Source organism: Pelobates fuscus, chromosome 4, assembly GCF_036172605.1.
Source record: "Pelobates fuscus isolate aPelFus1 chromosome 4, aPelFus1.pri, whole genome shotgun sequence".
NCBI lineage: Eukaryota > Metazoa > Chordata > Amphibia > Anura > Pelobatidae > Pelobates > Pelobates fuscus.
Window position 1 is genome coordinate 52,076,811 of NC_086320.1, and position 27,615 is coordinate 52,104,425.

The following is a 27,615-nucleotide window of genomic DNA, read 5'->3' on the forward strand; positions in this document are numbered from 1 at the left end:
CAAAATATCTCCTTTATTTTACATCATGGTACAGCAAGTTAGGGGTACTGAGAGCATTTAAAAGTATTTCAACAAAACTGTGATCAGAAAAATAGCATAAGTTCATAAGGTGTAAGGATTGGTGAGCTGTAATAAAAGTCTATGACCTGCTTTGTGCTGCATTGCTGGTTGGGAGAGAAATCAATCTAAACAACTACAAAAATGGCAAAGGATTACATGTAATCAGAAACAGGGGAATCACCCAAAGCGCGGCTAAGACTAAACACATCTAATAACAATTACCGAGTAAAATAAAATGCACAAGAATCAATAGCAACAGTAATGTTTTCTAATTGGTAAAGTCTCACCAGACATTGATATAAACGATGGATTAATGAACAAATACTTTGGATGCACTTAAAAGTGTGCATACATCATTTAAAAATAAAAATAAAGTGTATAACTGAGATCACAAAATAGGCTTGGTGAACATGATAAATAGAGAGAGAGGAAAAGAGAAGGAGCATTGGAAAAAGTAATATCTTATATTGCAGGTAATTGCATAAGCCAACAGTTTGGTTTCCTGAGAAGACTATCTATATATCTAACTGCAGACTCGTGAAGCGGAAATAAAGATTTAGGATATCATAATCTTTAAAGATTCCAAAGTAGCATTTGTCAAGAAATATCAAGATTTACAATTTGGAGTTTTCTTTTCAAGTTAGGTTGGTTGTTTAACCCCTTAAGGACACATGACATGTTTGACATGTCATGATTCCCTTTTATTCCAGAAGTTTGGTCCTTAAGGGGTTAAAGGAACACTATAGGGTCAGGAACACAAACATGAATTTCTGCCCCTTTAGTGTTAAAACCACCATCTAGCCCCCCTGATCCCCACTTGTCCCCCTAAATCTTACCTTTATTCTAGTCTGCTGCTGCAGTCTCTGTTCCTGATCTGCCTGTTTGGCTGACATCATCATAAGTTGTGTTCTGAGCCAATCACAATGCTTTCCCATAGGATTAACTGAGATTGTCAAGGAGGCAGATCAGGGGCAGAACCAGCCCTGGCCAATTAAAATATCTTCATAGAGATACATTGAATCAATGCATATCTATGAGGAAAGTTCAGTGTCTGCATGCAGAGGGTGGCAACACTGAATGGCAGTGCTGCACAGTTGTGCAGCAATGCCCCAGGAAGCACCTCTAGTAGCCATCTGAGGAGTGGCCAGTGAAGGTATCCCTGGGCTGTAATGTAAACACTGCCTTTTCTCTGAAAACACAGTGTTTACTGCAAAAGGCCTGAAGGGAATGATTATACTTACCAGAACATATACAATAAGCTGTAGTTGTTCTGGTGGCTATAGTGTCCCTTTAACATTGAGTAATATCATAAATGTTGATGGAAGCCATAAACATCTGTTTAGAACATAGACAAATGTAAAGTTATGCATTTTTGAAACAAAAATATACAGAAAGGGTATGTTGCTCCCACTTATGCATTTTATAACAGCCGTCCTACTATGTACAGAAAGAGGTAGGTAATGTGCTGTTAGATGGGCTATTTCTTGAAGAGGTACCCAAGTCAAGCAAATGTGGGAAAGTTATCCCCTGTGATTGCTATGTCTATCCACCTAATCCCGCATTGGGACTCCATTAAGAGCAATATATGCCCCGATTGTGGCTTGTACTTCATATAACTGGATGCCTGACTCATGCCTGATCATCCTGGAGCCAAACACAGTAATCAATTGCCTAAAGAGTTAGTAGGTAGGTTTAGCAAGGGTATGGTATGTACATCAAAGTCACAATTGGAGATTGAACAATCAATCTAGAAAAGGCCATTATATGATGCAGAGTTATAGAGGCAGCCTGGAACAAGAGTTCTGTGATTGCTAATGCCAACTCTGTGCCTATTTCTGTGCAAAGAGTTGTATTTATTGAGTGAAAATGATCAGCTGGTGCTCTCAGCCATTGAATGGCCAGCAGTATCGGCATCTGGCTTCCGTAGCTCTGCAGATGTTGAATGGGTGCCACTGGCCATAGAGGACCCTCGGTACCCACTGGGACCCAGGTAAGAGTGCAAATTATTGCAAAAATAGGGCCAGGGTTCTCCTACCATCCTAAACACGACAGCTGGCTGAGGCGGTTAAGATGCTTGGAGTAATCCTTTAAAACAATAATGGAAAATAATAGACACAAATTAACAACAAAAAAGCACCTTATTTATAATATTCGGCACACAGTGCATCAGGTAGACAAGTAACTCAATATTCTTTTTTTTTTGTTGTGAAAAGAGAAAAACAAAAACAAGAAAAACAAATAAATGTTATTTTATTTGCTGTCAATATTACATGCTTAGTGCCATTTATACATTCGTAGTGGGACCATACCTATCCCTCAATTGCTTTCAATGTGTCACGAGTATGTCAAACCTACAGACACTGCAACATCAGCTCAAAAATAATGGAATTAGCAGAAAATGGAAGACAGTAGAATGACTGTGTGTCTCTAGGCCAGATCGAGACAATTCCCTTGTGGGTTTGAGTAAACTACTAAATGCTCCCATTATCCCTTCCCAAGTACATTCACATTCAGGTTAAAAGCACAGCTGAGCATATATTGCACTAATACTACTGTGGAGATATAATGCAAGTGCTAATGCTTCTGAAGTGATTGCACTTGTTTTATAAATCAGTATTCGAGTAAAGAACACAATGAATCATGTTCAATTGAATTGAGATTAAAAGGAAACAATAACCAAAATAAACTGACATTGTGCTCTTCCTTGTTGGCTATAGTTACAGAAGGTGATATAGGGTAATTCTGTCTAAATGCTCACACTGTCAAGGTGACTGCTTACAGTGCACTCTTAGAAAAACACCCATTTCTAAGGACTTACCGGTAACAATGATGCTCTAGTAGTCTAAATGACATTTGTGCTGTGACCTTGTGCAGAACTGAATTTATATCTAGAAAGCAATCTAAGAAAAAAATATTAATACTTATAAGTAAACCATTTGGTTTTGTCTTGATTGCTTGTGTGTGGGAGGGTTGGCAAGGGGACAGTAGGATAATTGACCCAGGGCCACTAGTATAGGTAGGTTGTCAAAGGTGTTGGGGTCTACAGCCTCAAACCATTCTTCTGAAAATTCAAGTAATTGGAGGTGTGTTGGAATGTTTGTTTGTACAGTTGTTTAGGAGTAAGCAGCAGGCAGGAATTGTGCAGGGTCTTTGCTAGCCAAACACTGTTGAATTGTGCATGCACTCTCAATTCTCTCCAGGCCTGGACTGGCCCATTAGGGTATTTCCCAGTAGACTGCAGTATTTGAGGATGACCAGGCTGTCGGACTACAATGCAGCGGCAGACCTGTTGCCGGTGCAGCCAATGTGGCTGCAACACGGCCCGCAAGCTAAGGGGGTCCATCAACTTAGGGACACTCGATAGTGATTTGCCATTAGGGGCCAGGTCGTCTGCTTTGACCCTTTAACCGGGTCCCTCTAATACCGTAAACCTGGGAGACTGTCTCTTTCTACTAACTAACAGACACTGAGCCATGCGGGATGGAGAGAGGAGAACGAGAAAGCAGAGAAGAGTGGATGGGAACAGCTATAGTCTTTCTCTGACTCCCAACAGCCTCAGCCAGCAAAAGGCTCCTGTACCCAAAAGGTAGTAAACTAGAGGGTTGCTAATATTTTTATATATGTTTCTGTGTATCTGCACGTGTGTCAGTTAATCTGCTTGTGTATCATTGTGTGTATCTGTTTGTCTGTCTATTCGGTGTGTGGCAGTGTATGTGTATACATGCATACATCCCATCAATCAAATGGCAGCACTACACACAAATACACCCTTGCATTCAAACAAACACTACATACAAATACACCTCTGTATTAAAACCATAACATAATATATAAACACAGCCCTGCATTAAAAAAATCAACACTACACACAAACGCACACCTGCATTAAACGCAAACACTACATAAAAAAAACCCTTTAAACTCACTCACATTTACTCCATACAAAAACATGCTTACATTCAAACACACAAACACTGCTCAGTGCTAAATATAATCCTGCAAGGATGGAGAAATAGTAGATCCCCAGCTGGCATAACACTGTGGGAGTTGTACGACAGATGGGGATCTACCTTTTGGCCACCCGCTCTGACTATACATCATTAACCAGATAGGAATAAGGAGAGACGCTAGTTTGGGTTGTCCCAGTTGCCTTTCACTGCACAACAAGCGGTAGAAACCTACCTATCTCTACTTTTGCAACGTTTCTTGCACCAGGACCCTCTCTATGTTTTGCCACTGCTACAGTGTATAAGTGTTATGTGCCTGGAATCTAGGGATGCACTGAAATTAAAATTCTGGGCCAAAACCGAAAATTTAGGATGCCCTTGGCCGAAAACCGAAAATGATTAAAACATTTTTTTTTCCTAAAATTGTATTAATATTAGACTTTTTAATGAATTTAATTAATCTAATGTGAAAAACTTCCCTTTTTTAGTGTTCTTTCCTCCCTCCTCCCCAGTCCCATAGTGTTCTTTCCCCCCTCCTCCCCAGTCCCATAGTGTCTCCCCCCTCCCGTGTCCCATAGTGTATTTTTCTCCCCCCTCCCCTGTCCCATAGTGTTCTTTCCCCCCTCCCCTGTCTCATGGTGTTCTTTCTCCCCTCCCCATCCCATAATGTTCTCCCCCCCTCCCCTGTCCTATAGTGTCCCCCCCACCCCTGTCCCATAGTGTTATCCCACCCCCCCCGTCCCATAGTGTTCTCCCCCCGTCCCAAGTGCAGTATTCTTGACTTTTCATGTTATCATTACTATCTTTAATTGTGATATATAATCATTTGAATTGTTAATGCAAGCATGTCTGTTAAACTATGCACTATAAAAAAAAATCTTAACCCCTTAAGAACCAAACTTCTGGAATAAAAGGGAATTATGACGTGTCAGACATGTCATGTGTCCTTAAGGGGTTAAAATAAAAATAAAAAAAATATTTTGTATTTTTTTATTTCGCCAAATTTGACTTGTTTTCGGCCGAAACGGAATAGGCCCATTTTCAGACGACAATTTAGGTGGCCAAAATGTCGGTGCATCCCTACTTGAATCGAATGAATAGCACCATCCACAGATCTGTGAGTTACGTTTACAAAAATACCATTCGTTTATATTTGCCCCATAATGCTTTCCTATGGACGCTTGCGTGCTCTCACTGTGATTTTCACAGTGAGAATCACGCAAGCGCCTCTAGCGGCTGTCAATGAGACAGCCACTAGAGGAAATAGGGGAAGGCTTAACCCATTCACAAACATAGCAGTTTCTCTGAAACTGCTATGTTTATGAAAAAATGGGTTAACCCTAGAAGGACCAGGCACCCAGACCACTTCATTAAGCTGAAGTGGTCTGGGTGCCTAGAGTGGTCCTTTAATAAGTTCTCATTAAAGCCCAGAGGTATTTTTCAGAGACGTGTTCTCATTGTTTCTTGACACAGCACAATTGTATACCTCTGTCACATACCCATCACCAGATACCTGCAGCTGTCACATACCCATCAGCAGATGCCTGCCCCTGTCACATACTCATTACATATGCTGATTAGGACAGAATAGATGGACAGAGGGCTCAAAATAGGGACCGTCCCTCCTAAATAGGGATAATTTGGAGGTATGCATGCAAGCCAGTCTCACTGACAACCACTCTGTGCACCCGAGTCAGGGTAACCCATGAGCAGAGTGCGCCTGAAATGCTCTTGCATGGCCTGTGTGACAGTGTCTGTTGATGTGATTGCGCTATTCTGATTGTGAACAATTGCCTGGTGTCTCCAGATGCAAGTAGCCCACAGTAGCGTACCGGGGTGACAGGGTGGTGCACGTAACACCTCTATGTCGCCAGAGCAGGCACCTGCCTACCGGCAGTAGAGGCCTGCAGCAAGTGCCAGCACTTCAAATTTAGACTTGAACTGTGCAATCAGAGCACAGACTGATCCCATCTGCAAACAACTAGACTCTAGGGGAAAAGGCTTAAATAAAAATCCAATTTGTGTGTGTATGAATGTGAGTGTGTGTCCGGATGTGTGTGTATAAGAATTTGAGTATGTGTATAGGAATGTGAGTGTGTATGTGAATACATGTGTATGTGCATATGAATGTGAGTGTGTATGTGTGAATATGCATGTGTCTATATGAATTTTAGTATGTGTGGATAAATGTGAGCTTGTGTGCATAGCAATGTTTATGTGTATGTGAACATGATTATGTGTCTGTAGTACAAAAACTAAATAATCTAGATATGGGCCGAGGTGCCAGTTTATGGTGGAACAGCATCCTTTTCAGCATAGTCGCATCAGAACTTAAAAGCATAAAAATCACAACAAAGATGTGTTGAACTTTTTGGACTTGAGTCTATTTTCAATGTACTTGTACAGTGTCACGATGATTAATCATTTTACACTGCAGATGTTTGAGTACCATATGTCTACTCATGCTAAAATGGAAAAAGCCACAGACGTCTAGAGTACAAACAATTCCTGGCACTGCTAATGTTCGTGGGCCACATTATTATCTATAATGCTCACCCAGACGGAACACTGGCTGAGAATTTCTGGATTATAGGTCACAAACATAGTTCATACATTCTCGCATAAAGCATTTTAGTTTATAAAATGGCTAACCTTTCCGCTAGCCATGCCTATCCATGTCCATTATGTGTACATGATTGCATAATCCATATGCAACCCATTTTTTTTTTAACCCCCCCTCCCGCCTCCACTACATCCAATCGACCCCCTAGTCACCCCCAAATACCCCTAAACCCCCCAGATTACCTCTTTTTTAATCTGTATTTTCTGCCCCGATCTTTATTCAGGGCGCCGCCATCTTTGTGTGGGTAGGTGAAGTCCCTGTGGGACACGTCATCTGCCCACACTAGACAGACTGTGAGATTCCGCACATGCCCAGTGAAACACCTGGACATGCGAACGGGAATTTCATCTATTCATTCATTCATCAGACAGACGAATGAATGAATAGAAATATCAGACGAACAAACTAACACTGTGTATCAGTGTTCGTTTGTTCGTTCAGTTTATTACAAGGAGGGAGCTACCAGCTTGCAGCTCCCTCCTTGTAATATGTAAAAATTGAAGCGGCAGGGAGCAGAGCTCCCCACCACTTCATAAGCCCCCCAGGTCACCCTCTCACTCTATGGGGGTCAATATGACCCCCATAATAGCACAAGGGAGATTAAAATCTCCCGAATGCCCCTACTCGCTATACCGCGAGTAGGGGCATGTCTACTAAACAGTGAGCAGCCTGTGGCTGCTCACTGTAGAAAACAAATTACATAAATTACAATAAGGGGGGGCGGACCTATTGTGGGCCATGAAGATAATGAGGGGGGGACCTACTATCCTCCCCCTCAGGCCCCCACCCCTGGGCGGCAGGTGGGGGCCATAATGATAATGAGGGGGGGGGACCTACTGTCCTCCCAACCCCCGGGCGGCAGGTGGGGACCATAAAGATAATAACGGAGGGGACCTACTGTCTTCCCCCCCCGCCCTCACCCCTGTGCGGCGGGTGGGGGCCATAATGATAATGGGGGGGACCTACTGTCCTCCCCCCCTGGCCCCCACCCCTGAGCGGTGGGTGGGGGCCCTAAATAAAGAGGGGGGGACCTACTGTCCTCCCCCTGGCCCCCACCCCTGAGCGGTGGGTGGGGGCCCTAGACAAGAATGGTGGGGGGACACCTACCGTCCTCCCCCCCGGCCCCCACCCCTGAGCGGCGGGTGGGGGCCCTAAAAAAACAATAAGGGGGGGGACCTACTGTCCTCCCCCCCTGGCCCCCACCCCTGAGCGGTGGGTGGGGGGCCCTAAATAAAGAGAGGGGGGGACCTACTGTCCTCCTCCCGGCCCCCACCCCTGAGCGGTGGGTGGGGGCCCTAAATAAAGAGGGGGGGACCTACTGTCCTCCCCCTGGCCCCCACCCCTGAGCGGTGGGTGGGGGCCCTAGACAAGAATGGTGGGGGGACACCTACCGTCCTCCCCCCCGGCCCCCACCCCTGAGCGGTGGGTGGGGGCCCTAAATAAAGAGAGGGGGGGACCTACTGTCCTCCTCCCGGCCCCCACCCCTGAGCGGTGGGTGAAGGCCCTAGATAAGAATGGTGGGGGGGGGGCTACTGTCCCCCCCCACCCCCATTCTTTGGAATTTTCCCACGCTGTGTAAAATGACACAGAGCACTGTGATTGGATGGCTTGAAATCCATCCAATCACAGTGCTCTGTGTCCTTTTACACAGCGTGGGAAAATTCCAAAGAACTTTCCCATGCTGTGTAAAATGACAAAGAGCACTCTGATTGGCTTAAACCCACCAATCAGAGTGTTCTTAGCCTAATTGCAGGGCGGGGCAAGGCTTTATAAGCCTTCCCCCGTCCTGCGTAGCTCAGTCTGCGCGGAGCCCTCCATGGGTGAAGATGGATTATTTTTTTGCGCTCGGGTTTTTTCTTTTTCGTCAGGTTTTTTTTTAGCGCTCGGGTTTTTTATTTTATTTTAAGTTCGACGGGTATGATGGCTTTTTATTTGGCCTTTTTTGGGGCTGAAAAATGAAGATTTTAGAAAAAAGAAGACGTCAAATGGTTTAATTTTTTTTTACAGGTTAGTTATTTTATTCCCCCCTCACTATTTTTAGGGTGAGGGGGGTAGGTAGGGGATAGTTTGATTTGGGTGGTGGGGGGGGGGGTGACTAGGGGGTTGGGACCCCTAGTTACCTTGATTGGGGGGGGATTTTCATTTAGGTCCCCCTCCACCATTCTTATCTAGGGCCCCCCACCCACCGATCAGGGTTTGGGGCTGGGGGGAGGACAGTAGGTCCCCCCTCTCTTTATTTAGGGCCCCTACCCCCCGCTCAGGGGTGGGGGCCGGGGGGGGGAGGACAGTAGGTCCCCCCCTATCTTTATTTAGGGCCCCCTCCCACTGCTCAGGGGTGGGGGCCAGGGGGAGAGGACAGTAGGTCCTCCCCCTTATTGTTTTTTTAGGGCCCCCACCCACCGCTCAGGGGTGGGGGCCGGGGGGGAGGACGGTAGGTCCCCTCCACCATTCTTATCTAGGACCCCCACCCAACGCTCAGGGGTGAGGGCCGGGGGGAGAACGGTAGGTCCCCCCCTTATTGTTTTTTTAGGGCCCACACCCACCGCTCAGGGGTGGGGGCTGGGGGGGAGGACAGTAGCCCCCCCTCTATCTTTATTTAGGGCCCCCACCCACCGCTCAGGGACGGGGGCCAGGGGGGGAGGACAGTAGGTCCCCCCCCTTATTGTTATTTAGGGGGCCCCCACCAGCCGCGCAAGGGGGAGGGGAGGTTATTAGGCTGCTCACTGCTTACTAGACATGCCCCTACTCGCGGTATAGCGAGTAGGGGCATATTATTTACTAATATTACGTAATCTTTACTTAGTATTAGTAAATGTGGCTGAAAGACCAATTTAGGTCTTTCAGCCTTTTAGTAGATAGCTCCCTAATACCGTGGGAATTAAGGAGTTATCTACTAAGCGGCTGCAAGATGCAGCCGCGGCAATGAATAGGATCGGAGTTTCATTCATTCGAATGAAATTGCGATCCGAACAAAGTGCCGAATTGCGTTCTAAAAGAAATGAACATACTGTTCTCATTCAGTTAGAACGCAATTCGGCAGTTTCGTATAAAATGACAGGAAGCATCGCGGGAACACAGAGGAAAGGTAAGAATTATGGGAAAATTGCTCTGACCAGCAGAAATGAAGCACACTTTGCTCCTCCGCTGGTCAGAGCTGGTCAAGCGGAGGAAACCTCCATAAGGCAAAGAGTCCCTACTTTGTCTTATGATTTTAAAGAAAACTAAAGAAGACAGGAAGAAATGGAGAACAGATCCTGAGAGAGGGGGAGAAGAGAAAGAGATTGAGGAAAGATAAGTTCGGCATGACAGTGCCGCTTTAAGCACTGGACCTGGAGAAAATTTCCCCATCAACTTGGCCCCACGGCAGGAGAATGGGCTAGCCGGTGAGCAGGATTTTAAAACCTCCCAATGTCCATGCCGCCTTCACCTGCCTGCCATACCGAGGCAAATCCAGCCCTGTATGCAAATGCTGAATTTGCAAAGTGACATCATATATCCCAGCAACATCTATTAGTATGACTACTGCAACTTATAGGAGCATTCACAAAAAACTGTGCATTTATGAGTGTTCAACTCTATTCCCTGTGATTCCATTGACACCAATGCTTCATCTGATCCTGCAGCGGCTTGCAAACACCTCCACATCATACATATTTAGCATAGTCTGCCAGCTTTGCCAACCTTAGATACTGGAGTCTCCCCAGAAACATCCCAATTGGCCAGTCCAGACCTGTAAAGCATTGCGATTATGGGCCACCAGCCAAAGAACAAACGTACAAAGTTCTAGGCTAGCAAAGGTCCTGCGCATTTTCCAACAGGTATCCCATCTTACTTCCTGCTGCTTTTAATCACAAGTGCTGTTTGGCTGCTGGCCTCAATCTATCTATGCCAGTAGCCTGAGGGCAAATGGCCCCTTGTCTTCTCTATAGGAAACATTTAATTGGCAGAGCACAGCCTATGTTCCCATGTCTTCTCTATGAGAAGAACTGGATTTGACAAAAACGTCCACAGAACTGAAAAAAAAAATTAAAGGAATAGAAGATGTACCAAAAAGACTAGATTGGCGCTGGAGTAAAGGTAAGTATTATGGCATTTATTGTTTAGACTGGTAGGAGGACCAGTAATCTAAACAGTAATAGGAATATCGTAACGTTAAAAATAATTATATATTTTTTTAATGTTAGAGTGTTCCATTGCCCCTAACAGATAGGTGCCTGTAGGCAGCTGCCTAGTCAGTTTGCTTACTGCAAATCTGGTCCTGAGCATAAACTATAGTCGCCATCAGTGGGCATCCTCTGTAGCCTGTCCCAGAATGTGCTGCGTTTTGAAATAAAGCGTTAAGTGCGCATGTTACCCAGGACTGGATTTCCTCTTAAGGGAGTTTTGTGTATGTCTGATGGGGACGCCTACTCTGCCTGTTAAAAGCTTCCTCCGTACCTCCTGTCCTTTTGTCTGTTGCCTGCTGTGCAGAGCAAAGGCCAGAACTCTGGGATCGCTGTATTCAGTCTGAGGGAGTTTGATCTGTGCATGGCTCCGCCCCCTCAGGCTAAACACAATGATCTCTGCATGACCCGGCCCCCTCATACTAAGCACAGTGATCTGTGCATGACCCGGCCCCCTCATACTAAGCACAGTGATCTGTGCATGGCCCCACCCCCTCACACTAAACACAGTGATCTGTGCATGGCCCCACCCCCTCACACTAAACACAGTGATCTGTGCATGGCCCCACCCCCTCACACTAAACACAGTGATCTGTGCATGGCCCCACCCCCTCACACTAAACACAGTGATCTGTGCATGGCCCCACCCCCTCACACTAAACACAGTAATCTGTGCATGGCCCCCGCTCCCTCAGACTAAACACAATGATATGTGCATGGCCCCCACCCCTCAGACTAAACACAATGATATGTGCATGGCCCTGCCCCCTCAGACTAAACACAATGATCTGTGCATGGCCCCGCCCCCTCAGACTAAACACAATGATATGTGCATGGCCCCGCCCCCTCAGACTAAACACAATATGTGCCTGGCCCCGCCCCCTCAGACTATACACATTGATATGTGCCTGGCCCCCGCTCCCTCAGACTAGACACAATGATATGTGCATGGCCCCCGCACCATCAGAATGAACACAGCTGGAGGAAGGGGAGAGGACTGATGCCAGGTCAGAAATTACAGGTAAACACAGATACATATACACACTGCTACCTGAACTGGAAAAACACACACACACACACTGCAACATTGTAACATTGTAAAACACACTCTGCTGCATCCCACACTGTTACATACACCGCTACACACAATACAACACATACAATAAAACACATGCTGATAGTCACTCTATTACAAACACATAGCGACACACATATACATAGAGATTTAATCACACTACTATACATGTGCACACACTACACATACATACAAACACACTCTATATGTGTATATAAAAATGTGTTTGTCATATTTGAAGGGAAACTATAGTGCTAGGAAAACAGTTGTTTTCCTAGCATTAAAGTGACCTATAGTGCCCCTCTCCCTCGTAGCCCACCCTGTGGTGCTGAAGGGGTTAAAAACCCTTTTATCACTAACCTGGTGGGCTATGAGGTCAATCAGCTGAACTGGTCTGGGTGCCTATAGTGTCTCTTTCAACAGTCAAGTTTATTATTTTGGAAGGCGGGGATCAGGGACGTTTTAGCCGCGAGGCAAACAAGGCATTTGCCTTGGGCGGCATTTTCCAGGGGGCGGCAAAAAAAGCCGCCCCCAAACGCCCAGGGCACATGTCTTGTTAGCCTTGATGTCATATTCTGGCTCCGCCTCCCAGCCTCACTCTGCGGGCGGCGCGCGAGGGAGCTGAGCAGAGAGCTCAGGGGAAAGTGCAAAGTGTGTGTCTGTTAGTGTGTCTGTTAGTGTGTGTGTGTATCTGACTGTGTGTGTGTGTTTGACTGTGTGTGTGTGTCTGACTGTGTGTGTCTGTTAGTGTGTGTGTCTGACTGTGTGTGTGTGTCTGACTGTGTGTGTGTCTGACTGTGTGTGTGTCTGACTGTGTGTGTGTCTGACTGTGTGTGTGTGTGTGTCTGTTAGTGTGTGCCTGACTGTGTATGTCTGTTAGTGTGTGTCTGACTGTGTGTGTCTGTTAGTGTGTGTGTGTCCGACTGTGTGTGTCTGTTAGTGTGTGTGTCCGACTGTGTGTGTCTGTTAGTGTGTGTGTCTGTTAGTGTGTGTGTGTCTGACGGTGTGTGTCTGTTAGTGTGTGTGCGTGTCTGACTGCGTGTCTGACTGTGTGTGTCTGTTAGTGTGTGTGTGTGTGTGTGTCTGTTAGTGTGTGTGTGTCTGTTAGCGAGTGTGTGTTTCTGTTAGCTAGTGTATGCGTATCTGTCAGTGAATGTGTGTGTATTTAGAAGGCGGGGCAGGGGGGAGAAGGGTTGGGTGGGGGTGGCGCGCGCAGGGGGGGTGTCTGAGTTTTGTCCTGCCTAGGGCAGCACAAAACCCAGATACACCACTGGCGGGGATGCGGATATGGGGACACGTAATAATTCTGTGTCTAAAGGCGCCGGTGATGTTAATGCGCCCTGGCTGCTGCTCTATGGCCAGCCTGTGACCACACGGTGACACTATATGTGATCCACGGCCGGCTTGTGACCACACGGCGACACTATACGTGAGCTCCACGGCCAGCCTGTGACCACACGGTGACACTATACGTGAGCTCCACGGACGGCTTGTGACCACACGGTGACACTATATGTGAGCTCCACGGCCGGCGACCACATGGTGACACTATATGTGAGCTCCACGGCCGGCTTGTGACCACACGGTGACACTATATGTGAGCTCCACGGCCGGCCTGTGACCACACGGTGACAATATATGTGAGCTCCACGGCCGGCCTGTGACCACACGGTGACACTATACGTGAGCTCCACGGCCGGCTTGTGACCACACGGTGACACTATATGTGAGCTCCACGGCCGGCCTGTGACCACACGGTGATACTATATGTGAGCTCCACGGCCGGCTTGTGACTACATGGTGACACTATACGTGAGCTCCACGGCCGGCTTGTGATCACACGGTGACACTATACGTGAGTTCCACTGCCGGCTTGTGATCACACGGTGACACTATACGTGAGCTCCACGGCCGGCTTGAGACCACACGGTGACACTATACGTGAGCTCCACGGCCGGCTTGTGACCACACGGTGACACTATATGTGAGTTCCACTGCCGGCTTGTGACTACACGGTGACACTATATGTGAGCTCCACGGCCGGCTTGTGACTACACGGTGACACTATATGTGAGCTCCACGGCCGGCCTGTGACCACACGGTGACACTATACGTGAGCTCCACGGCCGGCTTGTGACCACATGGTGACACTATATGTGAGCTCCACGGCCGGCCTGTGACCGCACGGTGACACTATATGTGAGCTCCATGACCGGACTGTGACCACACGGTGACACTATATGTGAGCTCCACGGCCGTCCTGTGACCACACGGTGACACTATATGTGAGCTCCACGACCGGACTGTGACCACACGGTGACACTATATGTGAGCTCCACGGCCGGCTTGTGACCACACGGTGACACTATATGTGAGCTCCATGGTCGGCTTGTGACCACACGGTGACACTATATGTGAGCTCCACGGCCGGCCTGTGACCGCACGGTGACACTATATGTGAGCTCCATGGTCGGCTTGTGACCACATGGTGACACTAAATGTGGAGGTTTCATTTTATTTTTAGTGTTTACTAAGCTACACACTTGCTCCCCATTAGGCTGACAATACATAGATGACATGTAGCTGGTTGCCATGGATAAGCACGCAGAGCGTTATCCCCAGTGTGCAGTGCCGCCAGGCAGGCCTGTGTGACTGTCTGACAGTTTGACAGCTGTGGTTATAACACTAGGGTGCAGCATGGCCGCCTTCATAGCTGACATATTTTGTAACGCACTGCATGAGTGGATAAGCCCCGCCCCTCCCACACCGCGGCGAGTGGTACCTTCCACCCTCAGCGCACTAAGGGTCTATGGGCTCGTGCAGGTGGGATAGCCCATTACTGCAGCTCCAGGGACGCGCTGGGTTTTTGGGGCGCAGTATGTGGCGCTGGGCGCCCCGGAATGTAGGAAGCTGGGCAGACACGGGAGGGGGCGGGGCCTCATTGTGATGGGGGCGGGGACGTAACTTCTCGCAAAGTTTCCCCAACAAAGTTCAGAGTGAGAGCGGACAGACAGACTGACACCTGGGGACATGGATTACCTCGGCTCCAGGAGCGGCCGTGTCCTCCGCGGCACCGCTAACCGCCTGTGGCTCGGGATCCGGGAGGTCCACTTCCAGGACTTTCTGAAGGAAGGGATCGGGAGGGAGCCGTCATCACAGGACAGCCCGGGAGAGCAGCACCCCCAGCCTGCAGGTCTGCGGGGCCGGGACCGGGGGGGAGCCCATAGGGATGATTAGGGCTGACTGTGACTGCTGGCACTTCCACAGGACAGGGGGATGGCTGTGAACTCTGCATCCCCTGCCTTCTGGTCTATGGGCATGGGACGCAATCCAGGGGGTTTATAGTGACCTGGCCAGGAAGGGAAGCCCATAGGGATGGCTGTGAACGCATGGGCATGGGACGCAATCCAGGGGGTTTATAGTGACCTGGCCAGGAAGGGAAGCCCATAGGGATGGCTGTGAACGCATGGGCATGGGACGCAATCCAGGGGGTTTATAGTGACCTGGCCAGGAAGGGAAGCCCATAGGGATGGCTGTGAACACATGGGCATGGGACGCAATCCAGGGGGTTTATAGTGACCTGGCCAGGAAGGGAAGCCCATAGGGATGGCTGTGAACGCATGGGCATGGGACGCAATCCAGGGGGTTTATAGTGACCTGGCCAGGAAGGGAAGCCCATAGGGATGGCTGTGAACGCATGGGCATGGGACGCAATCCAGGGGGTTTATAGTGACCTGGCCAGGAAGGGAAGCCCATAGGGATGGCTGTGAACACATGGGCATGGGACGCAATCCAGGGGGTTTATAGTGACCTGGCCAGGAAGGGAAGCCCATAGGGATGGCTGTGAACGCATGGGCATAGTGACCTGGCCAGGAAGGGAAGCCCATAGGGATGGCTGTGAACGCATGGGCATGGGACGCAATCCAGGGGGTTTATAGTGACCTGGCCAGGAAGGGAAGCCCATAGGGATGGCTGTGAACGCATGGGCATGGGACGCAATCCAGGGGGTTTATAGTGACCTGGCCAGGAAGGGAAGCCCATAGGGATGGCTGTGAACGCATGGGCATGGGACGCAATCCAGGGGGTTTATAGTGACCTGGCCAGGAAGGGAAGCCCATAGGGATGGCTGTGAACACATGGGCATGGGACGCAATCCAGGGGGTTTATAGTGACCTGGCCAGGAAGGGAAGCCCATAGGGATGGCTGTGAACGCATGGGCATGGGACGCAATCCAGGGGGTTTATAGTGACCTGGCCAGGAAGGGAAGCCCATAGGGATGGCTGTGAACGCATGGGCATGGGACGCAATCCAGGGGGTTTATAGTGACCTGGCCAGGAAGGGAAGCCCATAGGGATGGCTGTGAACACATGGGCATGGGACGCAATCCAGGGGGTTTATAGTGACCTGGCCAGGAAGGGAAGCCCATAGGGATGGCTGTGAACGCATGGGCATAGTGACCTGGCCAGGAAGGGAAGCCCATAGGGATGGCTGTGAACGCATGGGCATGGGACGCAATCCAGGGGGTTTATAGTGACCTGGCCAGGAAGGGAAGCCCATAGGGATGGCTGTGAACACATGGGCATGGGACGCAATCCAGGGGGTTTATAGTGACCTGGCCAGGAAGGGAAGCCCATAGGGATGGCTGTGAACGCATGGGCATAGTGACCTGGCCAGGAAGGGAAGCCCATAGGAATGGCTGTGAACTCTGCATCCCCTGCCTTCTGGTCTATGGGCATGGGACGCAATCCAGGGTGTTTATAGAGACCTGGCCAGGAAGGGAAGCCCATAGGGATGGCTGTAACTACTGACACTCCTCCAGTAAGGGGGTTTCTGCACTCTGTGCAGTCAGGTTCCTGGGGTATGGATAGAGTGTGGTAAGGGATATTAGCAATGTCCTGGTCAGGAAAGGAAGCCCATAGTGACTGCTGGAATGCCTTCACTAAGGGGTGCAATACCCTGTACCTGTAGGTTGTTGGGGAGGGGATAGAACAAGGTGAGGGGGCTTAATACTGAGCTTACCAGGAAAGTAAGCCCATAGTGTACTTATCCAGCTGTGGAATGCGATGTAGTGCTTCGCCCCTTTCCACAATATTGATATGGATGGGGGCTAGGGCGCTGCGTATTGACACAGGAAAAAGAAGCCCATGCTTGCTGTTTGCTGGTTAGTACCTACATGTGCGGTTCATTTCTAGCTCTAATTATGGTTCAACAGGAACAATGCACTGAAACAAAAAAACAGCCACAATACCAAGTTTATAGACCTCCCAAAATGGGGGTTATTCACTGAGCAGTTAATTGTGCGTAGTGCAGCATCGAATGTGTGTACTTCCATTTTGGCCATAATTATAGAAGCTTTTAACCCAAGGATCACCACTGGCATCTCATCTGCATTTGTGCTGGTGAGCTCCTTTAGAAATGTACCTAGTCTCCCATGTGGCTGGAGCTTTAATTGCCTCTGCTAGAGCTTAAATATTTCAACTTTGCCTATCTCATTCCATTGCACCAATTTCTCTGTTTAAAGCCTCTTTTGGTTTGTTATTTTAGGATGGTTTTGATTTTTCTATTGTCCAAAGGTGGAGTGGAATCTCAACTCTGTCAAAAGTTAGCACAAGTGAAATGATTTGCAAATCTTCTATCTTCTATTTCTGTTAGTGCCATAGCTGTGAGCGTGGGTACAGACGTGCATAAAAACGACTGAATTCTATTTGGATGTGGCTCAAATAGCACAGTTGAAGAAATAGGTGGTTCAACTGAATTTGCATATGTTCTCAGTATTTTTAATGAATATACTCCTGGATGATTTGGGGCATAATGCATCAACAAAATATTAACACCATATTGTCTAGTTCAGTAGTCATTTTTTGTAAGTGTCCCTGATTAAATTGTAAATGGTCAAGTTGGTCATACTACTGCCCCTCCTGACTTGTACTTCATTCAGATTTCCCACACTATTTGGATCTTTGTTTGGTGCAATCTTACCCCACCTTTATTGCCTATTTATGAAATTAAAAGTACTGGTTTGTAGTGCAAAACCAACATATGGTAACCTGAAGCAGGCTGTTCCACAGTGTGTTCTGTCAAATACAATGATTCTTGACCAAGAATACTAAACTGCTGTTTTTGCTCAGTGTTAAAGAACTACAACCCTCATGATTCTCTGCCAACATATATTAAAGTTGCAGGTTGTAAATGGGAAAATAAGGGATGGAGAGGGTGCTGCTTTTACACCCCATATACCAGATATTTTGGGATGGGGCTTTTGTCATCCATTTACTTTTTATCTTAAATGTATCTTTAAGTGTATTTGTTTTGGTGCTTTATAAATACTTATATTATGTAGGAGTGTAAATTGAATAGTATGACCGTGAAAATCAATATTGTAAGGCAATTTAAGAACTGTGTGTTTAAAGGCCTTGTAGAGTTTGGCAGAGAAATTGATTACAATCCATATGTTAGACATGACAAAAGTAGCATGGCTTTGTTTTTGATTTTTTGTTCAACTTTTAAGGCCATGTCAATATCCAGGGGCTGAATTCTATCACCAGTTAAATGCCTATTCCTGTTAATCTAACAATAATTTTTGTAAGATTTAATATGAGAATTACTATTCAATATCTCTCGTTATTGTGTCTAACCCCAGATGTTCTGTTTGTTCTGCCAGGTTTCAGTTGTATCACATGATCATGATGTTAGAGGTCAGATCTCTTCCAAGTAAAAGACATTGTGTGCTATTTAACAACTCTGCTTAGTGGAAACCAAAAACAACCAGTGCATTGCAATGTTTTGTGAATAATATTTTCAATAGCGAAGATCACCAAACAAGTTTGCCTCGTGTTACTTGGGTATTCATGTGTTTTGAACTTTTTTTTTTTTTAATGTATTGATATAGTGACAAGTTTAATAGGGGATAAATTTGCCTGGCAACCTGCTGAGGTATGTAGCATTTTTCTAATCCTTTATTTTTTATTTTTTTTCTTATTTTCACTAAATTTCTTGCTGAATGCTGTCTCATGCACGAGGTGTTCAGCAAAATCTAGTGGACTGTTGCTGCAATGCCTCCGTCAGAAAAAGCCTGGTGCCTTCATGATCCTCAAGCCAAGTGGCTAGAAGAACATATTAAGCATCATAACCACTACAACCTACTCTAGTGGTTTTGATGCCAGGAGTGCCACTAGCACCATACCAGTGTAATATGCTGTAATGGCTGTAATAGTGGCAGCCACCATAGGCACTTCCGCGGCAGTGACAGAGTAAAACTCCGTTGTGTGATGCAGAATCCGCCATAGGATAAGCATGGATATAATGCTTTTCTAGAGGAAGCTTGGGTGCGTGTGCGGCGATTGCCACGCATGTTTATCAGATTTGTAATTTTCCTGTATGATTGCACGAACGATGGAGGAGGCAATGTCTCCTCTATAACATCACAGGAGGCCGAGAAGTGAACATTGCCAAGGGAGACGTGATGCTGGAAAACGGTAAGCAAAATCATTCACATTGTTTTTAAATTATTTTTTTCATATACCACGCGGGGTTGGGATACCTAATAAAGGATAATAAAGCTTTATGAATACACGTTTGTATTCCTAGCACTTCAGTTTTTGTTTAATGCTTCATCTCCATGTTCTAGTAATCCTCTAGTTCAATTGCAGTAGGTCCCTTATTTGTACATTGACCATAAACATCCATTGCAAATATTGGAAGAACAACACATGGAGTCAAGATGATTATTAAAAGGCTACTACAGGCACCACAACCATCTCAGTGATTTGAAGTGGTCGTGGTGCATGGAGTCTGTGTGTAATGTTTTGCTATGAAATGCTGCCTACACAAAGCTTGTTCCCCTCTGCTACTGGAGGTATAACTCCACCTCCGGCAGCATCACTGGGGTGCCATCAGTCAGCCTGGAGCCAGAGTTCAGAACTGGCTAATGTCAATTCTGTGCAACTTTCCATGCACAGGATTGCAGTCATTGCCTGAGAGCGGCACATACAGATTTCTACTACTATGACCATGTCTAAAAGCAGAATGTGATGCAATGTCGTGATAACACCTTAAAGTGGCTCTGTCCTCTTCACCTGAAAAAAATAGCTGAGCCTTTCTTGAAGATAAAATCTTTATGAAGTGCTCATAAAGACTGTTAGAATTTGACTGAAATTCCAACACAGTCAAACTCATAAGCAAAAGTAGGAAGTACTTTGTCTCATGTATTTTTATTTTTCCTAGTCTTAATAAAAAGGTGGAGATACCACTGTTAGGCCCCAGCCATCACTAGGCTTTGTCTATGGAAGCTCCCACTGTCTCGTGGGATCCTCTAAAGACATCAGTGTCCTACTTCTGTGCACGAGTACAGCACTGATGTCGGCACCTGGCAGATGAGGTGCCAGGAGTTAAGGAGAATGCACCAGATGTGATGGAGATGGCTGTGATGGGCAGGTTCAGGTAAGTAAAATCTACCTTCCCTGGCACTCCCAGGCCATCACACACCGAGTGGTGATGTCACCATTGGAGGTCATTGGTAAATATGTTAAGGCCAGTCCTGCAACTAAGGAATAGAAATGTTGTTGTATACATTTTAATAACACGTAACGATTAATTTAATGCTTATTTTTTTCCTTTCCTTTTAACTCTGAGTGCCAACCATGTGAGAGTTATGTGGTTAGTAGATTAACATTGCTGGTTTCTCTTTAGTGCTGCCCCCCTACTTTTAAATTTAGAAGTGGTAGGCAATGGATGTAAAACATTTGTTGTGTTTTTTTTCTTTAAAAAGATTTTTGTATGTATCAGCCAGACCAGCACCTGGCATTTACTACTATATTCCTGGAGTGCAAGCTTACAGTGTGTGTGTGTGTGTGTGTGTGTGTGTGTGTGTGTGTATATATATATATATATATATAATTGTGTGGTCGGTTAATATCGTATAGTGAAATACCTTGTGATTGGAATTAAATCGGTGTGGTGTGCCAGAACCGACGTAGGGGGTAGGCCTGTAAAAGAGGGCAAAAGGTAATGCAAGAAAACACACTTATTGCACTATAATAATCATATAAAATCTGTTTGCCTTACTTCTTATCCATTAGGAATGTTCCTGTATAATGTAGCTGATTTCTAGTGACTCTAATTATGTGTACCGGCGTACTGCTACTGGATGCCATACTTATTGAAAGGATGTGCTAAATAGGATCCAGTAGTCCCAACCTACTCTAATGCCAGGAGTATGAATGTAGAACCGTATTTAGAAGTAGTTAGGGAATGATTAGTAGGTTGATTGTCTGGTTTGAATGTTGGCGTGACATGATGTATTGTTTGTACCTTCTTAAATATTCCTTGAGGAGACATGATTTGCCCGTCTGATTAGTTGTGATCGTGGAGTTGTAGGGTTCCGGAACCCTTGTACGGTTGCAGGCACATAGATTTAAGACCTGGTTGTGTGGTGCGGATGCCGTTTAGGGAGTCTGATCCTGCCCAGAATTCCCATCTGTGGACGGACGTTACTGTAGAGTGATAAACCAATTATTTATCTTTTGATATCTTATTTTAAGACAGGGTATGGTTTGAAAGGCTTGTCAGAATGTGGTATTGTATGTCAGTTCGGTATAGTGCGATCGTGTTGTATGAAGGTTTGAATAAAAGGTGGCAAAAAGCAGAATAGACTACAATTGTACAGTATGCCTGTGAATGTTGTGTTCCACTGAGTCTTGTAATTAGTCACGTTCTGTCGTATGTATTCTTAGTGCAATTGAAAAACGCTATAGGCGATCACTTGTTGTCGAGTCCCAATAGCCGGACGACCGAATTAGGATGTTTAAAATGCAGATTATGAAATGCGGAAAGCAACCGTGACGACAAGGAATTGGGTGTTGTGAGTTGGGTGAGGTACTAGGCCAATTGATTCTTGACCAGGAATCCCCAATAGTAGGGATGAATGGTCACGTGGAGGAGTTGGAGATCTCCGTCCTGCTAGGCCAAGTAGTTACGCCTGCCCATAATATGCTACAATCCCTAGCGATTATAGTATCGAGAGAATTGGGTGATGATATTTAAGGCAGAGGATGCGACTGAAAGCAGAGCAGACAGAATAATGCTGAGGCGATGTTTATTAGTATATCCGGTGGCGCACATTAAATAATACGTGATTAGCTAAGGAAATATGGACATTTAGGGTGCACAGTGTGAGTGACCCCCACCTAGTATAGAACCCGTGTGATGAATATACCACCAAGTGCCGGGCGGATGTGACTCCCGAAAACGTTACGTTGAAAGTTTTGAACTCATGATCTTCAATACAACTTGTATGGGCAGACAGTCTTGACATGAGTCTCGAGGCATATAGCACATACGTGAAGTAACCCACAGTTGGCAGACCTACATATGCCCAGGTTAAAATCATTGCAAATAAGCGGGTGAGTACCCAGACCGTGAGGGGGTGTGAAAGGTGATGCGGGGGGCCAACTCTGTGGGGTGGAGGTAATGAGCGTGTGTGGAGGGCCTATATGAGCCGGGCTGGTGTTCTCGAAGACGGAAAGTATATTATTGAACGACTGAAGATTGGCCAGAATGGTGTTTAGACTTCCTATTATGGCAGAAATTTCTCTTTGTGAGCCGATCCCAAACACAGAATCCTCCGGGTTCGGTTCAGTCGTCGTACAAGGGAGGAATGGTTCGTCTCCCATATTACCTTCTTGGGATGTGCTAAAAAAAACAAAAAAACATCACAACAACAAAGAATTGATTAATAACAAAACGGTTGAATAATCGTAGAACTGGCTGGCTAACTATTGCCGAAGCGAAAAGCTCTCTACCCAGTGACAGGTGAGGCCCTGCTAGTTGCCAAGCAGCTGGTGAGAGGCTCTACCTATGATTTGGGCGTGGGGCACGTGCCACTAGCGTGGTGGCGGGGTGTTGGCCTCTCGGTGACAGTAAAGATCCAAACATGTGTGGCCGTGTCAGGTGAGGCCCTAGCTATGAACCCGATAGGTGGGCTAATGCGAGGCTCTAACTATGATTTGGGCCGAGGGGCAAAATCTGCGTGTTGAGATTGGGGAGTTGGCCTCGCGGGACCAGATCCGTAGTACAACTAAGGCCAGCAACCTAACCCTAAACAGCCAGTTCTCTAACCCTAGACGGGGGCTTGATGAGGGTGGAACGTAACGTATTCAGCAAACCGAGTCGAGGTTAATAGGAACCGTGAGGTTCATATTACAGGGAGGTAAAAAAAAGAGAGGAGGAGAAGAAGAAGAGGAGGAACTGAGGATGTGGGATAGAAGAGAGAGAGAGAAAAGTATGAGCAGCCCAGTGTAGTTGTTGGAGATGTGGATGATAGCATAGTAACCATAGACCCTGAGGGTACTGAAGAAACTCAGGATATCACCCTGAAGGGAGATTTTCAGGAAGGCGTTATGCCAAGAAAAGCATGATAGTATCAGAGGGGGAGAGGAGAGTGAGGCTTGTGTGAACCAGGATGACTGTCAATAGATAGCAAGTTTGAGTAAACGTATAGCGAGTTATCGAGTAGAGCCGTGGCCTATCGAGGCAAGGCGGGAAATCAAGCCCCCGTATCACAATACCCCAACGTGTTAATTCGTGGCCTTGATGAGGCAGTAAATGAACATAAAGTATTTGTACCTGATTGAAACCTGTAGACAAAACAAGCCAGTAATTGACTGGTGATAGAATGTTGTCTTGGACCTGAAATCAAGGTGCAGTTTAAAAAAGGAAAAGACAACCCTAAAATAAAAGTGGCTTCTAAACAGTATCTGATTATGCTGACATGTAGAAGGGCAACACAGTTGGTTGTACTGGTAGACGATAGTAGGTAATCTATTTAGTGAATTCCGTGATATTGCCTATAGAATTATAATCATAGGTCCTGAGATATTGTACTAAAGCGTGGTAGGATTTAATGGATGACAATGGTGAAGAAATAAAAGGAGTTAAGGGAGTCTAGGATGGTTACAGCGAGATAGTGAGAAGTTGGTACCGCATGACGAGTAGTAGTGTGGAGCCGAGGCCTGACGAGGCAAGGGGAGATATCAAGCCCCTTATGTTAAGAACCCCTATAATGATGCGTGGTCTTGCAGGCAGTAAATAGAGACGTGAATTATGATAGACTAGTACCTGAAAATCACAAAACCTACAGGAGTAATGGGTTGTAGTAAATGCATTTGTGAAATCTGTAATCACATTAAATATACAGTGCAGTGTCAGACATTGAGTAGTATTACATGGAATGCACCAATTGTAGATACACCATTAATAAACCTGAAAACAGGACATGAAGTTAGGCAAATTTAAAAAGGAATGCTCTCCCGCCAACGTAGTAATTGCATTATGTCAAAACTTATGCAAAGGAAATAGGCAATAGAGCTGTCAGCTGGGAGGCATTTGCAGGAAGCAAATCAAAATAAAGTTGCATTGAATAAACAGAAAATTTAATGGTTTCATGTATGCATTGTCGAATCCTAAACAGACTTAGACATTATGAGGAAGAAACAGAACGTCATGAGTTATGTAAGGCAACAAAAGGCTTTGCGTTGCAAAGTTAGGTTTAAATGTCATTTGTGGGATGAACAAAGAGAATTGAGCAGTGTGCACTGCATATACATAACGGTTTGACATATGAGCAACTTCATACACGCTGTTATGGATGAAATAACCATATACCACAAGAATCCCTAGAGCTCTTAAAACAAAGAGATTTATGAAAGATGTTTGGAGATTGTCGAACAGCAAATAGCCCAAGCGCGGCTATTTGCAGATTACCTTGGCGTTCGTATGTTTGTTGCACGAAAGGAGGAGCGGGGGAACGGAGAGGACGCCGGACCGGAAGAGGCGAGGACCGGAAGAGCATGAGCGAGGACCGGAAGTTCGGCTGTCACTGAGAGTGAATAGCGTGCGTACGGCAAGGTAGGAAGGGGGGAGTAGCGTTTATATAGGAATGCTAACTCCTCCCACAAATACAGGCCTAAATAAAACAACAAGATTTTTTCACCAAGTCCTGTGAGTGCGATTGATTTTTTTTGTACCACACATGGAATAATAAAGCACAATTTTTTCTTATACTGGAAGACCTGTGAGTGCATCTTGATTTTTTTGTTATATATTGATTATACTCTTTCCTGCAAACGTTCCTTGCACTCAGGCTCAATTATTTGAAGATGCCGAGTGCCAGCCCATAAAGCTTTAGTGATACAATAGTAATCAAAAAGTATTACTGCACTCACAGCCTTGTCATAATGGGTATTCCTTAATTCTAAATACATAAGCCCCCGATAGAACTATGTATGGAAAGGTGCACTCAGAGGTCTTTTCCAATTAAAGTAGTGTTTATTTCAACATTTAAATCTCAAAAGTGCTCGATTGACCGTTCAGGTTTTTCTGTGTGACACTCAACAAACTGTGGGTACATCACCAAACTTTGGAAGACTGCGAGAGTAGTGCTTGTCCATAAAAGTGGTGACACTACTTTTTGGTTTCTTTTTTTTTTTTGCAAATATATCTTTATTTGATTTTAAAAATTTTTCTCATCATATCAAAACATTATTTCATATAAACATGTAGACAGTTTCGACAATATTAGTAGACATCCAGTCCTCCAAACTAAATCATTAAAACATATTTCACAGTTCATTCATACATCATACTTCATGCATTCTTACATTTGTGGGAGTAGGCAGCAAGTTACAATAGAATTTAAACATACAAAGTCATTTTTATCTATTAAACATTTCTGTGTATACATCACAAAAGATTACTATTGTTGCACATTAGTTTCTAAGAGTTTTAAGCACTTTTTCCCCATTTCATATTTCTGTACACTATCCTTCCTCTTAAAAAGCCCTATCTCGTTATTAATCTGAAGTTTTAATTGTTTCTCCCAGTGTTTGAACTCAATTGTCACGGAACTCTTCCACCCCCTAGCTATCAATATCTTTAATGCCATAAAAGAATGGCAGACCAGAAATTGTTGGTATTTTAATAACTCTGGCCATTGGAGGTGTAAGAGGGCCCTTACTGAAGATTGTTCTATAAGAATTTTGTCCCAAACATACAATTTTCTAAAAACCTCGTCCCATAATCTCCTAATTAATCCACAACTCCACCAAATATGGACAAAACTTCCCAAATTGCTTCCACATCTCCAACATATTTTAGATTCATTGTGATCAATTCTGTTTAGTCTCATTGGCACTAAATACCAACGATAGCAAACTTTATACTGAGTCTCAAACAATATATCGTTGTGAACATTTCTTTTTAACTGTATCAACATATCCCCCCACTTTGTTGGGTCTATTTTTATATTGCATTCTTTTTCCCAACTTTTTATTTGTTTAGACCTTATATTTTTGGGGGTCGCTCTTATAAGGGCGTAGCATTTTGCCATGTTTTTTCGAGTACTATTATTTCCAGAGATCTTTTTTATGAGGATACTACTGTTTATATTACTCTTAGCAAGTGATTTATCCAAAAAGGATTTTATTCTTAAATATCGAAAAGCCTCATCCTGAAGAAGACCAAATTCCCCAGACAGAGTTACAAAATCTTTGATTCTATCTCCTATTATTATATCGTCCAAAGTTTCAATTTTCCTATCCTTCCAAGAGTCTAATTTTAAGTCTGGCAATAGGGCTTCTAATATTTCTATTCTCATAAACCCAAAAATGCTTCCCAGGATATTTAATTTTTTTCTAATCTTATTCCATTCATTCAACAAATAGTCTAGAATTACACTGCTGACTTCTTTTTCAATTTTTTTGGGTTGCCAGATGTACCTAGTCAGTTCTTTACCATTTAGGGCTCGGGTCTCTAAGCGAAACCAGCCCGTTTTTTCAGAATCTTTTTTATTTAATAACTGAGTGTGGAATATAATAGAGGCCTCGTAATGGCTTATTATGTTCGGGAAGTTTACCCCTCCCTGCTCTGTATTATTTGTTAATTGAACTAATCCAATCCGTGGTTTTTTCCCCTTCCAAATAAAGTTTTTAATTAGCCTCTGTGTTATCTCCAACCATGGTAGAGGAATTTTTAACGGAACCATTCTAAAAAAGTATGTCCATCTAGGCACTATGTACGCATTAATTACTTTTATCCTTCCTAACCAACTCAGAAACAAGGGGTTCCATTTTTTTAACGATATCCCAGTGGATTTCAAAAGCCTAGTAAAGTTGATCTCCACCATTTTATCCAAATTCTCCGATATTGTTACCCCAAGATATTCAAAACTCCCCTTCGCATCCACAAAGCTATAAGTTTTCAAAAATTCACTTTTCCACTCTTTGCTACAGTTTTTAAATAAGACAATCGTTTTATCTGAGTTTATTTTATAATTTGAGATAATGCTAAACATTTCTATTTCTTTTATCAAATTATCGATTGATTTAATTGGGTCTATTAGAGTCAAAATGGTATCATCAGCGTACATACTTATTTTTAGTTCTCTATCCGTAGTTGGTACTCCCCGAATATCCGGGTTCTCTCTTATTCTGATTGCAAAGGGTTCCATTGAGAGAATGTATAAAATGGGTGAGAGTGGACACCCTTGCCGTGTGCCATTTTTCAATGGAAACCAGTCTGAACATAAATCCATGCCCACTACCCTCGCCATAGGATTTTGATAAATAGAGCCTATTGCCGACAGCATCCATCCATCTATGCCCATTGCCCTCAGTACTCCCATCATATATCCCCACCCGACCCTGTCAAAGGCCTTTTCTGCATCCAATGACAGGGTCAGGAGGGGAATTCGCA

General features: G+C 45.2%; 1 protein-coding gene across 3 annotated transcripts in view; it reads left to right on the forward strand.

The window, feature by feature from the left end:
* Positions 1-27,615, forward strand: part of OXR1 (oxidation resistance 1) — a 520,724-nt gene that overhangs the window by 391,604 nt on the left and 101,505 nt on the right. Inside the window, exon 1 of one of the 3 annotated variants that reach the window (XM_063451177.1) lies at positions 14,860-15,061. The exons of the other annotated variants lie outside the window; for them this stretch is intronic. Coding sequence (XP_063307247.1) covers positions 14,899-15,061 — 163 coding nt within the window. The 5' untranslated portion in view covers positions 14,860-14,898. Of the gene's footprint in view, positions 1-14,859; positions 15,062-27,615 lie in introns of those variants that run through there. 3 annotated transcript variants of the gene reach the window in all.